At 35.0% G+C, this 17,397-nt stretch overlaps 1 protein-coding gene across 1 annotated transcript; it reads right to left on the bottom strand.

The window, feature by feature from the left end:
• Window positions 1-207: 207 nt before the first annotated feature.
• On the bottom strand, window positions 208-11,868 carry LOC121869918 (zinc finger protein 513-like). The gene is made up of 4 exons (XM_042371484.1): window positions 11,651-11,868; window positions 9,629-9,931; window positions 1,012-1,426; window positions 208-355 (listed from the first exon to the last, which is right to left on the bottom strand). Exons 1-4 carry the CDS (start codon window positions 11,678-11,680, stop codon window positions 324-326), a joined length of 780 nt encoding a protein of 259 aa, XP_042227418.1. The 5' UTR covers window positions 11,681-11,868; the 3' UTR covers window positions 208-323.
• Between the last annotated feature and the right edge of the window lie 5,529 nt (window positions 11,869-17,397).

Raw genomic sequence — 17,397 nt, 5'->3', positions numbered from 1 at the left:
AAACATATGAGCATGAATATAAAGCATTGAAGCAGTACTAAGAATGGTTATTTCTTATATGATTCTTTAAGTGAATTTTTTGAACAGCCCGAAAAGGACAGAGATCACATGGAAAAGGCTTCTCTCCTGTGTGGATACGTATGTGTGTTTTGAGGTTTGTCTTTTGTGCAGATCGGAAGGGGCAGTATGGGCAGGCAAATGGCTTCTCTCCTGTGTGTGATCTGATGTGGTGGGTCATTGAGTAAAGCTTATGCGTTGCGTGGTCACAGTGCGGGCATTTGTAGATGTTGATCTTCTTGTCGTTGGTTCTTCTGACTCTGCCGCTACACACCACCATGTTGCCACTGAGCTCTACCTGTAGAGAATATCCAGCTGATTTATGTGTATTACTAATGTAAATATTAAAAAAGTATAAAAAAATTAAACTTTTATATGTGTAAACATGACTCATTTCTGAAAGGGGTTCTGGAGTTTGAGGTTCAGTAGAGGGAGGTGTTCAGGCTCAATTTATTATTAACCCAAACATTCAATGCTTTTGCTTTACATCTCACAAGTAAGTCAGTTTTAATTTATCTTAACAGGAGACACAAACAATGTAGTACGTACTATAATGTACTGCAGGAGTGTATAACTATAGTAGATTTTAAGGAAAACTATAAATATAGTATAAAGTATTTAATAATTTAGGATGTTAACCAATATGTCAAATTTATTCTGTACATGAAACATGAATGTATAAATTAATTAACTTATATGCTCTCAGCAATTATATTGCTGCAGTAAAGGGTTTTCTTGTATTTGTTGCTGTGACAAAGTACTGTTGTCTTTGTTGTTAATCTATAATACATTAAGTGATGGAAAATGAGACATTGTAGCCTAAATCCCTTTAACGTTAATAAATTTTTGAGGTATTTGGCAAAGTAATAATTTGCATAATGTAACTACTGGTGAGAGTATGGAATATATAGTGTCAAAACTAAAGGCTGTGGACCATTTATGATATAAACGTACCCTGAGATGGTGTATTGATTCTTGATGCATGCCTCAGAATATGTGCTTTCAAATTATCTACTCTTGTGGAGCGGTACGGGCAGTGACTACAAGCAAATGGTTTTTCTCCGGTGTGTGTTCTTATGTGCTTCTTCAGGTTATTACTACGAGCACTACGGAATGGGCAGTGTGGACAGATATGAGGCTTTTCTCCGGTATGAGTTAACATGTGCTCCTTCAGATGCGTTTGTCTTGGTGTGTTGTAAGAACAATAGGAACACTGGAAGTTCATTATACAGGTACTGGCAGCATTTGTTAATCCCTCGACCTCTTCTGTCCTTGAAATGCTGCTCACAACTTCCACACGTAGGGGATGTGCATTAGACTGAGGGATAAAAAGCCAAATTACAAGCAATATAGCAAGTAACATGTCAATAATTTTTGATGTAATTACAAGTTAATATATTTGATTTTTCTGACATTTTAGATTTAGAATAAAGAGGATGTGCTTGTACACTGACTAGTTAACCCTTGACCAGCATAATGTGTAAAGTAATAGAGAGCATTATATGAGATGCCTTGATGGAACATTTACTACTAAACAACATTATAAAGGAATGCCAATATGGTTTCATGCCTGGATACTCCTTCTTGATGCAATCACTTATGGTAATGGATGTGTGGACACAGAGTCTGCAGCTTGGTGGCAATATTGACAATGTACATAGTACTGCACTGTACCTCATTTAAAGGTGAAAATTAAACTGGAAGAGTATGGAATTGGGTAACGTTCTGTCATGAATCAAATATTTTCTTCATGACAGCAAACAGTGCGAGTGCATAGTGATCAATGGGTAGTGTACTGGGATTGATGTTGTGTGTTTGTTTCCTAAATTATATGACAGATACAAGTACTATATTAAACACTTCTCCAGACAAATGCTTTCATACGATGCCAAGTCATTCAGACAAATTAAAAACCAAAAGGACAGTGAAGCTCTACAGGAAGAACTCTGTTTGAGTGGTCATAGGATGGTTGTTAAAATTCAATGAAATACAAAGGGATACACCGAGGTCACACCAATAATAAGAAGGCATATCATACGTTCCAACGGGGTAAAGAAACATCATTAACCAAGACCAAATGTGAAGAGGACCTGGGTGTGTATCTTAAAAGTCCTCGGACCATTGTGAGAAGAAGGTATATCAAGCAAAGCTAACAGGTCTTACAAGAAGGGCATTCACAAATCTAGATGGTCCATCCCTCTTAATGCTCTTCAAAAGTGAGGAGTTACTAGAGACTGTTAATTGATTGAGAATGTCTAAAAGAGGGACACCAGACTGGTGCCTGCACCCCGCACTTCAAGTATCCAGATATTAGAATGCCAGCAGTTGCCTAATTTATACTATAGATGGGCAAAGGGTGACTAATAGAAATCTAAAGCACCTCAGAGGACATTATTCAGTTGAGTGTTTATACCTAGAACTAGCAGATGCCCAGCCCATCTGAGGTCACAACCTCAGGTTGAAGAAGCCACAAGTTTGGGAGTGAGTGTTGTGAACTCTTATAATAACCTGCCAGAGAATGTTGTGATGGCACAGAGTGTGCGCTCATTCAAGACCAGACTTGACCATCACTGGCACAGGTATTGATACATTTTAGAGTTAGTAGATACCCAGTACTTGCCAACAGTGCATAACAGAGCTGTGATCAACTGCCCAAGTGGCTAACAAACTGATCAGATTTGCAATGTACCTTGAAATTGAAGTGTACATAAAGTACAGTATAGTATTGTACACCACCTGTATCAGAATTATGGCAATATATTTATTTCATGTTTATTTTCTTTTTAATAAAAAAATACTACAGTATACTGTATAAGCAGAAGGTCGCGTGTAAACCAATGGTCCACTCCAACACTAACTCAACAAATGACTATGACAACGTGTGTGAATTTTTGAAGTAAAGAAAGATTCACAAGTTCAAGTGTGCCATGCACTATACTGTACATTAAGATTATAATACAGGATAATACACTTGATGGATAAAGCCTTAAGGACGATGTAAAACATAAATTAGTCAATATATTTTATTATCATACTAAGACAGGGGTCACAGATAAGTATATTTGTGAAGTAATGTTTAGGATTTTATTTTAAATCCATAGGATCTCATAATGAAGGTCATTGTCTTCACTGACTGAAAGGAATATTGTTTTGGTGTTCAGATAAAAACTTAAAATTATGAAAAGAAAAATAATCCAGTATTCAGGAAAAAAATAAAAATATTAACAGCTAAACAACTGAGGCGAAATTTATGCTAATGTTTCCTTTTGTTCCTGTAAATATACTTTACATACATGCTATAAATCATCATGGATTTATGTTCTATTAATAACAGACCTACATTAAACAAATCACACAACTGTGCCTGGACTTACAAAGTACAGTAAGTGAATTCATCTTATTGCTTCCAGAAGTAAGTCTAGCTTTATGATTTATTAGATGAAATTTGTGTACAGCATGCCTTTAAATTTCATCTAAACAATAAAGAAACTTACTCTATTTAATGTAAAAACACACAGTGGTGTCTAAATTATTTGTCCATACAGTATGATCCTTAGATAATTTTTGTTGCAAAATTTTGAGATCATAAAAATATTTTCAAGCAACGATTATACCACATTTTTTGCATCATCGGCATTCTACGGCCATTTTCATGCCTGTGTTGGTTAGCCACGATCACCTAATGCATAGTCACACAAATGTGAACTTGTGTTCAGTTGTCTCACATATGCCCCCTTATGTTTTTTATTTAAAGTCCGTTGCCTTCCCTGCTACCGTCTCTCACTTGATACTGATGATTGTTAAATGATAATACAGTAAAGGTTATGATGAGATAATAATACAGTAGATGTAATCATATTAATAATATCCCTAACAATTACTATTATCATTACCAATATTATTATCTCATTGGCATCATCGTTATTACAGTCAAAAGTAATATTCACAATACGGTAATAAAGTCAGTTGTCAGTACTGTACGTCCATCTCCCATACAGTATAATGTCAAAGACTTGGTCTGGCCAAGAGAAGATATATACAATAACCTAAATTTTCAGATGGCTCATACTGATTCGACCAGAAAAGAGATAACAGCGCCCTGTCAGCCTCCAACATGATCAGTTTACAGTAATTCTCTACCTTTTATGAACTTCACATTCACAAATACCCCTGTATCTGTATTCAGTTCATGAGCACTACTGTATAAGGTTTTTATTATTATTCACACTTTTAGTTCTTTTAATTATTGACCAAACCAACATTTGGATAAGCTAATATCACCTTGGGATAATGAAAATGGAGTGTAAGATTAGAATATTCTGATAAGTGAATCCAGTACTGTGCTCTAATTGGACAGTGATCACTCAGACAGTAAGGGATACCTGTAGTACAGTAAAGAAGATAAATATTACTCTCAAATGTGTGACTGACAACTGATCCTGCCTTAAAATGAAGTCTGGCTCCCCATGTTACTGTACACAACTGTGCTCCTCTAATGCATTTCAGGAAATTACCTACTGGACAAGATTATTTATGATCAATAAATATGATAGAGGCAAACTTCCAGTATGTGAATGGTGTTGATATTACTATATTAAGTTCGACTGAATCATATATATTTGGATGTGAGAAGAAATGCTCGAGTGCAAATCAAATTACAGTACCTCGGTACAGTGCTTAGCCTTTACCCTACATCTGAGGCAAGAGAAGGGCTGAGGAAATGGACACAGAGCCTTTCATGACATAGCTGACAGTTACCCAGATGCCTTTCTGGGAAGTCTCCACTACGAATTCAAACTAAATTCTATTAAATTCTAATAATATGGATTGAATTTTAGTCATTATAAACAAAACTAAATTGACTTTTAAGACATTAATTGTCTACCATAAATATCTTGTATCTTATTAATCCCCTCCATGCCTTTGTTCTTAATTTATCTTACATATTCCAAAACTATTTATTCTTTTATGCATTAATATGTTTTTGGCTTCTATATTTTAGTTAGTGTTGTAACATAACCCTTTATCTTTACAAAAGTGTTGTTTTAATACTGTACAGTACTTATAGCTACTGTACTTATGTCTTACAGGGGTTTTCATAATGTAACCTCATAAAAAAGTTCAGACATTTGTGTACTGGACAACTGCCTTTGGGGGTAAGAGGTCAGAGTGCTATGATTGTTCTATGATGTAACTACCAGTATCATACTCTTGTAAGTTTGTGATTATTATATATTTTAATATTCATAATGATAATGAGAATGGTAAATGCAGTACAGTACAGTACAGTACAGTACAGTACAGTACAGTACAGTACAGTACAGTACAGTACAGTACAGTACAGTACTCATAAGAATAATAAAAATAGTAGAGGACATTATTGATGCTTATGATAAACAAGATTATGATGGAGGAAATAATGATAATACAGTACAGTAATATCAAATACTATACAGTAATCAATAGTGTTGATAATAATAATAACAGAAGTAGTTATTATAAATTATAACAATCAATATTTATGACTGAAGATATAATATTACTGTACTTGTGAGTTACATGGTACAGTAATAACCACAAATAATCAGATTTTATGAAAAGTAATTATTGAATATTAATTTTTTAATACTACCATTTCAATGTTGAAATAAAAATACAAAAGAATGCTTCATAATTTTTTGTAAGTCGTAATTATGTGGCTGAATATTATCTGTGAAATCACAAAATATTCAAATAATCACCGGTACCCAAATTAATTCAAAGTAGATCAACGCATTACTGTCCAGTGTTCTCGGGAGAATCATTAGAATTAGTATAGTGACTCCTCAAGTGAGCAGAAAGGTGAACTTTTTGTATTGAGCGATACGGACAATATGCACAAGCAAATGGTTTCTCTCCAGTGTGTGTAAGAACGTGTCTTTTTAAATTATCTTTCATGGTGGTATTGTACGGACAGTGGGGACAGGCAAATGGCTTCTCCCCGGTATGAATCCGTGAATGTCTGATTAGATTTGATTTGACGTCAGTTGAATAGGAACAGCGAGAGCAGTGGTGCATCCTGGTACTTGTAGTGAGTCCGTAGATCCTCTCGGCTTTTAGGGGTCCTCTCCTCCCAGGTGTCAGAGCGTCAGTCTCCAGCTCTACCTGTTGATAATGCCTCTAGCTTACTTAAAGTTATACAATGTGAAATGGAAACTAGATTATTAGTCTTAGTATTAAATATTCAAACTTTAAAGGAAAGTCAAACTTATTTAACTGAATGTCTCAACCACTGCCATAGTGATTGTACAACATCATTTTCCCTTCCTAGTATTATCACTCATCAACCAAAGATTATGTTTTTGAAAAAAAAAATCCTGTTACTGTACAGAACTGTTTATATATTGGTGAACATCAGACAGTTAGGTTTGTTGCCTGACTTGATCACATAATGAAAAAACTAAATAAATAAATATATATATATATATATATATATATATATATATATATATATATATATATATATATATATATATATATATATATATATATATATATATATATATATATATATATATATATATACAGTACAGTAGTAACCATTTAACTCGCAGAAAATAAATTAACCAGTACAGTAAGTACTGTATTACACTCTCAAGACTTTTCTTATATTAAACTGTCTTGAGAGACCATTACTTATTTAGAAATAAATACTCGTACTCCTTAATGAGGAGTACAGTAAAGCGTTATGAAAATGTTAATAGAGAAGAGGGAGGTGAGGTTCCCAGTACATTACACCTGGGTGCAACATGATTCACACAAATGATTTAACAGGTAACAGTTTTAAGAGGAGACAGTCTTGTTCATTATTCACCAGTTTAAGAGGAGACAGTCTTGTTCATTATTCACCAGTTTAAGAGGAGACAGTCTTGTTCACTATTCACCAGTTTAAGAGGAGACAGTCTTGTTCATTATTCACCAGTTTAAGAGAAGACAGTCTTGTTCATTATTCACCAGTTTAAGAGGAGACAGTCTTGTTCATTGTTCACCAGTTTAAGAGGAGACAGTCTTGTTCATTATTCACCAGTTTAAGAGAAGACAGTCTTGTTCATTATTCACCAGTTTAAGAGGAGACAGTCTTGTTCATTGTTCACCAGTTTAAGAGAAGACAGTCTTGTTCATTATTCACCAGTTTAAGAGGAGACAGTCTTGTTCATTGTTCACCAGTTTAAGAGGAGACAGTCTTGTTCATTATTCACCAGTTTAAGAGGAGACAGTCTTGTTCATTATTCACCAGTTTAAGAGGAGACAGTCTTGTTCATTATTCACCAGTTTAAGAGGAGACAGTCTTGTTCATTGTTCACCAGTTTAAGAGGAGACAGTCTTGTTCATTATTCACCAGTTTAAGAGGAGACAGTCTTGTTCATTATTCACCAGTTTAAGAGGAGACAGTCTTGTTCATTATTCACCAGTTTAAGAGGAGACAGTCTTGTTCATTATTCACCAGTTTAAGAGGAGACAGTCTTGTTCATTATTCACCAGTTTAGAGGCAGTCTTGTTCATTGTTCACCAGTTTAGAGGAGACAGTCTTGTTCATTATTCAGTTTAAGAGGAACCAGTTTAAGAGGAGACAGTCTTGTTCATTATTCACCAGTTTAAGAGGAGACAGTCTTGTTCATTATTCACCAGTTTAAGAGGAACAGTCTTGTTCATTATTCACCAGTTTAAGAGGAGACAGTCTTGTTCATTATTCACCAGTTTAAGAGGAGACAGTCTTTGTTCATTATTCACCAGTTTAAGAGGAACAGTCTTGTTCATTATTCACCAGTTTAAGAGGAGACAGTCTTGTTCATTATTCACTCAGTCGTTCATTATTCACCAGTTTAAGAGGAGACAGTCTTGTTCATTATTCACCAGTTTAAGAGAAGACAGTCTCGTTCATTATTCACCAGTTTAAGAGGAGACAGTCTTGTTCATTATTCACCAGTTTAAGAGAAGACAGTCTCGTTCATTATTCACCAGTTTAAGAGGAGACAGTCTTGTTCATTATTCACCAGTTTAAGAGGAGACAGTCTTGTTCATTATTCACCAGTTTAAGAGGAGACAGTCTTGTTCATTGTTCACCAGTTTAAGAGAAGACAGTCTCGTTCATTATTCACCAGTTTAAGAGGAGACAGTCTCATTCATTATTCACCAGTTTAAGAGACAGTCTTGTTCATTATTCACCAGTTTAAGAGGAGACAGTCTTGTTCATTATTCACCTGTTTTTATTCAACTAGTTTTGTCAACATGGTTCCATCTCCCCTAAAGAACACGTTTTATATATTCTTATGAAAGTTATACATTTAGGGAAGTCCTATGGCTATGCTGTACAAGTCTTGTTACAGTATGTGAAGTAGTTGTACTGTACAGTACCATAAGAGTGGGGATAAAGGTTATCAATATTGTACATTATCCACTAAGGTACTTTACCCATCTACACATGTTAATGGCACAGTAGTGATTCAAAAGTGATATTTCAACTAAAAAAGTAGAAGTATAGTGAAGGTACTTATGAAATTTAGAAGTTAATGAAAGTTTTTGATACAGGAAAAAGGTTTTTATCATATGGACCTGAGGAGTGACTCCACATAATATAGAAACAACAAAATAAGTACCAGTAATATTTGTGTGTGCGGTACAACAAAAATATAGATTTTTTTATAATATCGAGGTGAAAAATTGCCTAATGTATCTCTTCACAGCAGTTTCAATCCTAACACAATATTTACCTACCCCATAACTTGTACTGAATCATATAATACAGGTACTGTAATATTCAATAAAATTTTGAAATATAACAGAGCTCAAAGCTAAAGCAGTCTAAAATAAACAGACTTTCTGTTCATTTTCTTTATTCAAATGATCATACCAAACATACTTACTTTACTTGCAATACTGCCTAAATTAGGTTCAGTGTACAGTATAAAGTGTACTCTGAGTTGTTGCCATGGATGTCTATCATCATGTGTTTTAATGTGGTGTTTGTTCTCAAGTGAGCTTTATCATAAACATACAACAGTTAGTCTTAATACAGTACAACTAATAAGGGTATATATTATTATAAAAGTTTGACCATTATTTAATTCTTTTGATTATTATAGTAAGTGTTGAAACACTTTGCTGAAATTAAAATTTCTGAGACATACTGCTGGACAGCCAAACTGTCTCCACATCAAGAGCTGAATGCCTCACAGATCACACAGAGTGTTAAGATACAGGGAGATAAAGCTGAAAAGAAACTCCTCTCCACTTAAACTTCAAGTTATTAATATTTACAGTAAATAAAGACTACAGTACAGTAGCAGTTAATGGAACTACTAACCTATATACAGAAGTGTACACTAAACTGTTGAAAAATTTGTCTGATTTCCTTTACTAGAGGTAAAAGTTATATATAACTTGCAATATTCATTATTATGTACTGTATATTTCTACAAAACTTTTTAGTTTTATAGATATTGGGTATTGTAATGTTTCTATCACTTGAAAATACCATAATAACACTAAATAAACAAACAGTATTTAGCCCATTAAGAAAACAAATACCTTAGCTATGGTGATTCCATACATGACTCTTCAGGCTGCTCTTCTCTGCAAAAGTGTAGGAGCAATGAGCACAGGCAAAGGGCTTCTCGCCAGTATGAGTGCGAATGTGTCTCTTTAGATTATCCTTTTGAGTTGCTCGGAAAGGGCAGTGTGGGCAGGCAAATGGCTTCTCCCCAGTGTGTGTGCGTAGATGTCTCATTAGATGAGCATAATTACTAGTGATGTATGCACAGTAGGGGCAGTGATGAGTCTTGCCAGTGTTGAGCATTTTCCCTGCCCCCGAGGGTCCTCTCTCGTCCGTCTCCATCTGTAGAGGATGCCCACCTTACTCAGCAACACAGTACCAAAGGAAATAATGACAAACAGAAATTGCTAATATCTTATTATATTAATATTTTTGGTATGATTCTTCTACTGTACTTATATATTAAAATAACATTAGCAAAAAATACCACCCTTCAGTCTCTCAGTTGTCTTATTACAAAGTCCTAACATCCAGGCAGGTGGGACTTGAACCCTCAGTAGGTAACCCACCAAGGAGGATACTCTCTTGGGGGAGAGATGAGGGGAAGGAAAACCAGCCGGACAAACCCATGACATGGGTGAGCAGTAGAAATACTATACGTACTGTATAGGGCAATTGAATGACCTGGTATAGAACTATGCTGTGTTGTGATGTCATAGACAACGAGTTCAGCAGCAGAGATGAATCTCTGATGTAGACCGAACCTCAAAATGGAACAAGATAAATTCTTAAAATAAAATACACATTTTTGTTTTCCTCGCACAGAGTCATACATCTCAACCTTTACTAAATCAAGAATTATATGTGTGTGTGTGTGTGTGTGTGTGTGTGTGTGTGTGTGTGTGTGTGTGTGTGTGTGTGTGTGTGTGTGTGTGTGTGTGTGCATGTGTATTGCATTGTGTGTGTGTGTGTGTGTGTGTGTGTGTGTGTGTGTGTGTGTGTGTGTGTGTGTGTGTGTGTGTGTTATTCAAAACAGAACCAATATCAAAGAGACAGTACATAGCACTTGGTCTCAGTAAACAATATGACAAGAGATGAACTGAATCAAGTTAGTCATACATGTTTAAATAATTGGTTTAGGAATTCTGATCTAAGGACAATGAAAATAATGTTGGATGGAGAACACTATTATTCCTTCAGTGTTCCTTCTACAGTATTCTCATTATTGTACAAATGAGTATGATTTAGTCTACAATAAAGTCTTTCTCATGCCTTAGTATTGTACTGTTGAGACCTAATAGTAAAATTAAATTATCTTTTATAAACAATGACTGAACAGTTTCCTCTCAACCATCATGTGTGTTATGAGGTAGAAAGTTGTCTAGCAATGTCTTTAAAGGTGATCAGTAAACATGCATCTTATTAACCATCATGACTGTTACATTATGCTTGAGAAAAAGTTTCATCAGTATCTTTAAAGGGAGATTGTTAGACACCATTCATAGCTGTGTCATCAACAATGAATATTCAATTGTCTTAACACTGAATCATAAATCCACCGGGCTACAGAATATACCAAAAATTCCTTGATTACTATTAAGTCAGATCCAATGATATAGGGATTAACTGTAGTTATAAATGGTCACAGACTCATCATTCAGACTTACATCCAGTTAAGCAGTAGTCTGCTAACTCATATCCACCATTCTTCTGTCCTTCCAAAAATACTACAGTACAGTATCTTGACCACTGTTGAGTTAATACATTTTTAGATTTATGTTGACAAAAGTAATTCCATTAAATTTTTCTGCAATTTGAGCTAATACCAATTGGCCAAAACACAAATACAGGTATGTACAGACACACACACATATGCACACACAAACTTACAATTGATAACTTGAAAAAATAAATATAATATTGAATTGGAAATCAATCTAATATCCATTAAATTTGATGAAAGTTCCTTTTCAATGTCTTTTTATACAGTGATAAATACAGTACAGTATGTAGTACTGTATTCAGAATAAAAATCATTTCACACATTTGTGTGTTCATTACCGACTTAGGAGGCATGATGGGCACACACATGAGCTTTCAATGTAGTCTTTCGTGAGGACCGATAGCTGCAGTACGGACATGCAAAAGGTTTTTCTCCTGTGTGAGTCAAAATATGTGAACGTAGACTTCCTTTTTGAGCGAAGCTGAGAGGACAATAGGGGCACGAGTACGGCTTCTCTCCAGTATGAGTGCGCTCATGGTTCAGGAGATTGGTTGTAAAATTGGTTGTGTAGGGACAATACTGGCATTGGTGACTCTTGTATCTGATGACAGTACCCTTCCCAGCTCCTGTGGATCCACTCCAGCCAGTCCTCTGGCCGTCACTCTCCAGCCCCACCTGTTGGGAATGCCCATCTTACTCATGATATACAGTACTAACAACAAGTCATACATCCTGACATGCGTGAATTTCCTTGCTTAGTTCTTAACGTTATCGTACCTCAATGTTAAACTCATATTCTCATAGTAAATAACCATTGTTTCTGTACTTTTCATAATCTGCAAAAAAAAAGTCAAATAAACTGATAACAGTTGATTATAATAAGAAGTTTTTCATTAGTTTACCCGGTAGTGAAAAAATCTTGTTTTGGGAAATATATAAAAAAATTACCAAATAATTTACTTATAATATACAGTCATTGAATGACTGCAAAGCAATAGGTTTCTACAGTACTGTACGTACAATACTGTACATGTATTGTTAATATTTCTCATATTTGTTTGACTATTTATACAGTATGTACTATGTACATACAAGCGGACATGTTATGTAATGTAATGGTAGTATTTCTTGTTGAACTTATGAAAGAAGAATAAGATGAATACAGTATTTGATTGAGACAATGATATCTTAAGAAAAATAAGTTATTTTTTTATCAATCAAAGTCCAAGTTATTTAAAGGCATAAATTTTCATTCAGGAGGAAGTGTGACCAGATGACAGGCAATAAAGACCAATTTTGGGACTATTAAATATTTACTGTTATTATTTGTGTCCTCTCACAGTAGAGTGTTCAGTACAATATTACTGTACATACTGTACACAATAAAATGACCTTATGCTGTAATTTCCCCGATAAGCTGCTAATTGGATAGACCAAGTATTTTTTCTCCCCAACTTTTCAGTGCAGTTCCCTTTAAGTATCACAGGTGTTGTCATTTTCTAAGTAACACATAACTGCTAACCCACTTGAGCGTGTAAAATGGCCATTATGACGATGATTATAATGATGATGATTTATTTATGTCCTCTATCATAAAATAATTGAATAATAATGGAAGTACTGCACTGTAATATACTGAGCTTGAAAAATATATACTGTACTGTACTGTTAAATTTAACTGAATAGGATATTGCAGTTTATTGTACTGCAATGTACCAGTAAATATTTTACAGTAATAGTATACAGTACTGTATGTATTTATTACACAGTACAGTAGTCATATTTCAACCAGTACATTAAACACAGTACAGTATTGTTTTGCATAAGGTAATAGGCTGATGTAAAAACTGATTCATACAATTACTGTACAAGCTTTTGTTCAATTTGTTTGGTTTAGATATGAAAGAATTAAGGAATTTCCTTACATTGTACACATACATTCATACAGTTAAGGTTTTCATATTAAACTCTTCTGTAAGTATTGTGTCAAAATTATCAATGGTTACATAATTATAACTTAGTGTAATGGTAGAGCTATTAATAATACAGAATTATACATTAAGCCATATGGTTATCTTTTTGTGTTTGGAGGAATGAAAAACAATGATTTTACACATTTTATTGACTTAATGTACAAGTTTGACTGACAACACATAACCTTTATCATGACTTGAAACGTTATACTGTAATATGTGGTGAAAGGAGGCACGTAATGTAAATATTTAAATAATAAAGCACTGCATTATGTTCATATATCCCCTTCCTACTCCCCCCCCTTCCCCTTCCCAAAAAATACTTTTGTTCATAAAATTAGTTTCATTGGTCTATCTGTGTACAGTACAACTTATGGCACTTCAAAGCATAACTGGTACTGTACTGTCCTACAATTTGGAGGTAAGATCTGAATAAATCTGCACGGTAATGAACTTCATTTTCATTTCTATATAAAATTTCTTTTGGTGTTGTAAAACTGAACCAGGCTTAGGGGCACAAGAATGCTTTTGAGACTCAGCCCAATTATGGAGATGAGATGCATATATGACTTAACCCTACAAAACATTTCTTCACATATAATGAGATTCTATTGCTATAAACTTAGTATAAAGCTTGTTAAGTAGCCTACAGTAACCTACATGTGGTGAGTGCAAATGTGTGCTTTTAATGTAGTATTCCGTGAAGAGCGATAAGGACAGTGTGGACATGCATACGGTTTTTCTCCTGTGTGAGTCGACAGGTGATACCGTAGACTTCCTTTCTGTGCAAAGCGGAAGGAACAGTATGGGCACATGAATGGCTTCTCTCCGGTATGTGTTCGAACATGATTTTGTAGGTGAGTTGTGAAATTAGTATTGTAGGGACAATAGGGACACTGATGAATCTTGCTACCAACAGTATTGCCTCTCTCGGGTCCTTTGGGTCCACTCCAACCCGATTGGTCATCACTGTCCAGCCCCACCTGTAGGGAATTCCTAACTCACTCATGATGCTTAAAGCAAAAGATCCTATACAGTATGCAGTATTCATATAATATTATATATACAGTAATGGTAGGCCTCGTACGGTACATACGTAATCCATATAATCTGATCAAGACACTGTATAATTTTGCTAATATAAAGAACTGAACCTTTTTAAAATATTGATGAAACTTTTGTGCTAAGTACTGTACAGTACATGCTGAATTGGAAAAAAATGTTGTTTGTGAAATTAACATTTGTATAATTTCTTCAGCAAGGAAAGCTTGCTCTGTGTTCATGATTTTTTTACTTACCTGTGGACAGTATTTTCCTTCACACCCAGTAATACAAACTCACATGGCTACAGTACTGTGTTAGCACAACAACTCTCTTTGAATTCAGGAGCTGTTCTCTAGCTCGAATTAATAACTGTACTGTACAGTACCACCCAAACCAAAGCATAGTGGACTTCAAGGAATAGAGGACAACTCCCACAAGTCAGAATCATGAGACTTAAAACTTGCTGACAATGAATGAAATTTTCTTATCATTACAATATATAGTTCTGTACTTTCCTATTAAAAAAAATAGTCTCTATATGTAACTTAAATCACTAATAAAAGTTCCAAGACGAAAGTAAGTAAAAATATTTAGGTGGTGTTGAGGATACATGAACCAAATGTTTACCAAGTTATGGCTCCATCACAGTATGTGTGCACACACAGAAATACTCATACACATGAAGATGCAAACAATGATAGAATAATGATTATACAATAAATCACACTACTGTACTGCACTACATATTCACTGCTAATACTGTATATCATAAATACTGTATGCACTTGTATAATTCCTGCCATGTATGGGAACTGATAACCCTGTAGGAGGGAGCTGGGGTACATAACTGCCCTCACATAAAATGTAACAGAAACTTTGAACCTCATTTCTCAACATTACAACAGAATATGAGTTTTAATGAGAGTAAAACAAACTTGACATGAAAATATAACAACCAAAGTCAGAAGCCAGTACAGTACAGTACCTCAGTTAATTAATATTTTTAGGAACTTTGTGCCACTAAGAGAGCTCAGCCTCTCAATTGGCTCAACCATGTTAATATTGTTATGTCATTATTATCCACTCTGCATCTGCATTTTCTGGCTAAATAAAATGTTTCAGTATCAATATTCTGGGAGGTGGAGAGAGTGTTCCTGTGGAGAAGAATGTAAAGTACAGCTCACAGTACTGCATACTACATTGCATGCTGAGAAGAGGCTGGGATTATACTATACTGTATACAGGTACAGTATATATGAAACTAATCAATAAATGAAGAGTAGCACTCCTCCAGTACTGACTCAGGGTGTCTGGGACAGTTGGGAGGTTGATAATCTCCTTATAATTACTGTATGTCAGGCTCAGGTAAAGCAGGTGTTGGTATGAACGTGGAGAATGAACTGCAGCTTGAAGTTTATGTCAGAGGAAGTTGTCTTCTTCTTAGGAGTTATCCTAAGTGAGAATTCAGACTTGTGTCAAGACTTGGAAGGTTTTTTGAAATGAGAAATTTAGATGCATTGCAAAATAAAAAATATTTATATGACCTGACGAATGAAGTCTTCTATAATAAAACGTGAGACACTGACTGAAGTCCTCAGGTATACCATTAAGAATCACAAACATGCAAAATTCAGATACTCTGCCAGTGGTCAGCTAAAATTTTGTATACAATTCAAAAAAATTATCACCATAAAAAACACGCTTCTCAACATTCAAGAATCATAGATCAAAAGCCACCATGAACTAATTTATGCACAATATACACAAAACAGTTAGGACAGTACAGTACAGTACTGAGGAGAAAGAAGTAAAACATAAAATATGCTACAGTAATTGTCTCTTATAATGATCTAGAATTATGAAGAGAATGGGACATCAAACATTGTGAAATGAATGTGAACCTTTCTTGAGATGGGACCACACTGCCAACTGCAACCATCTATACTTTAATTGTGTGTGAGGAGTGTACAGCTTGAAAATTTTAGCGTGATTTCCTCCACTTCAACCATTTGAGGTTCTGACGCGCAGGAGATCTGAACGAAGGAGGTGCTACTCTGCTTTGGTAAACACACTTGCGAAGTTTATCTGTACAGTCATTCAGTGTACTGTACATGATAAGTTATACAGGACGAAGAATGACCAAATTCCATCACATTAATTCATAAACAGATTTTACAGTACAGTATAGTAGTACAGTACAGTACAGTATGGTGCAGTACAGTACAATACAGTACAGTACAGTATAGTACAGTGCAGTAAAGTATACACTTGTCATTTCAAGATTTATTCTTAGTGTACAGTTTTAAGTACTGTACTGTATACTGTACTGTACTGTACTATACTTTACCAGAACTGGAAAAATGTGTGATAACAAGAGATTCTGAACTGATCCAGTAGTGACAACTAAAGCACATGCCATGAGAAGGGTGCAAATGGCAGCTTTTTAAATAAACATCAAGATACACTAAATTCCTGGTCACACACACACACACTGTACTGTATATGAACAAAAATAAAAGTCAAATCATCCAAACTTTTGTTTATACTTGTACCAACACATACAGTAACGAAAAAGACATTATTGTTAATTATGAATGAAGTCATGAGAATTACCTGATGAATGGTGGACCCATAAGTGATTCTTCAAGCTGCTCTTCTCGGTGGAACGATAAGAACAGAAATTACACGCATAAGGCTTCTCCCCAGTATGAGTACGGATATGTCTTTTAAGATTCTCTGTTTGAGATGCTCTGAATGGACAATATGGGCAGGCATACGGCTTCTCCCCGGTGTGAGTGCGTGCATGTTTCTTCAGATTTGTGTTAACATTGGTGGTATAAGTACAGTAGAGACACTTCAACACCTTGCCAGATGAAGGGAGGATCTTTCCTGCTCCTGTTGGTCCTCTCCGGCCAGTCCTGTGATCGTCAGTGTTCAGCCTCACCTGTAGAGGACGCCATCTTAATCAAGAGTTAATGTGATAAGATATGGAAAGAAAACTCTCCATTACAAGTTTGAGACTTAAATTCTTTATTTGATGTTTGGACTTACTTCACTGTACAAAAGGG

This window comes from Homarus americanus, unplaced genomic scaffold (genome assembly GCF_018991925.1).
Source record: "Homarus americanus isolate GMGI-L3 unplaced genomic scaffold, GMGI_Hamer_2.0 scaffold14467, whole genome shotgun sequence".
NCBI lineage: Eukaryota > Metazoa > Arthropoda > Malacostraca > Decapoda > Nephropidae > Homarus > Homarus americanus.
Note: the sequence above shows the minus strand (reverse complement) of the source record. Positions and strands in the feature narration are given on the sequence as shown.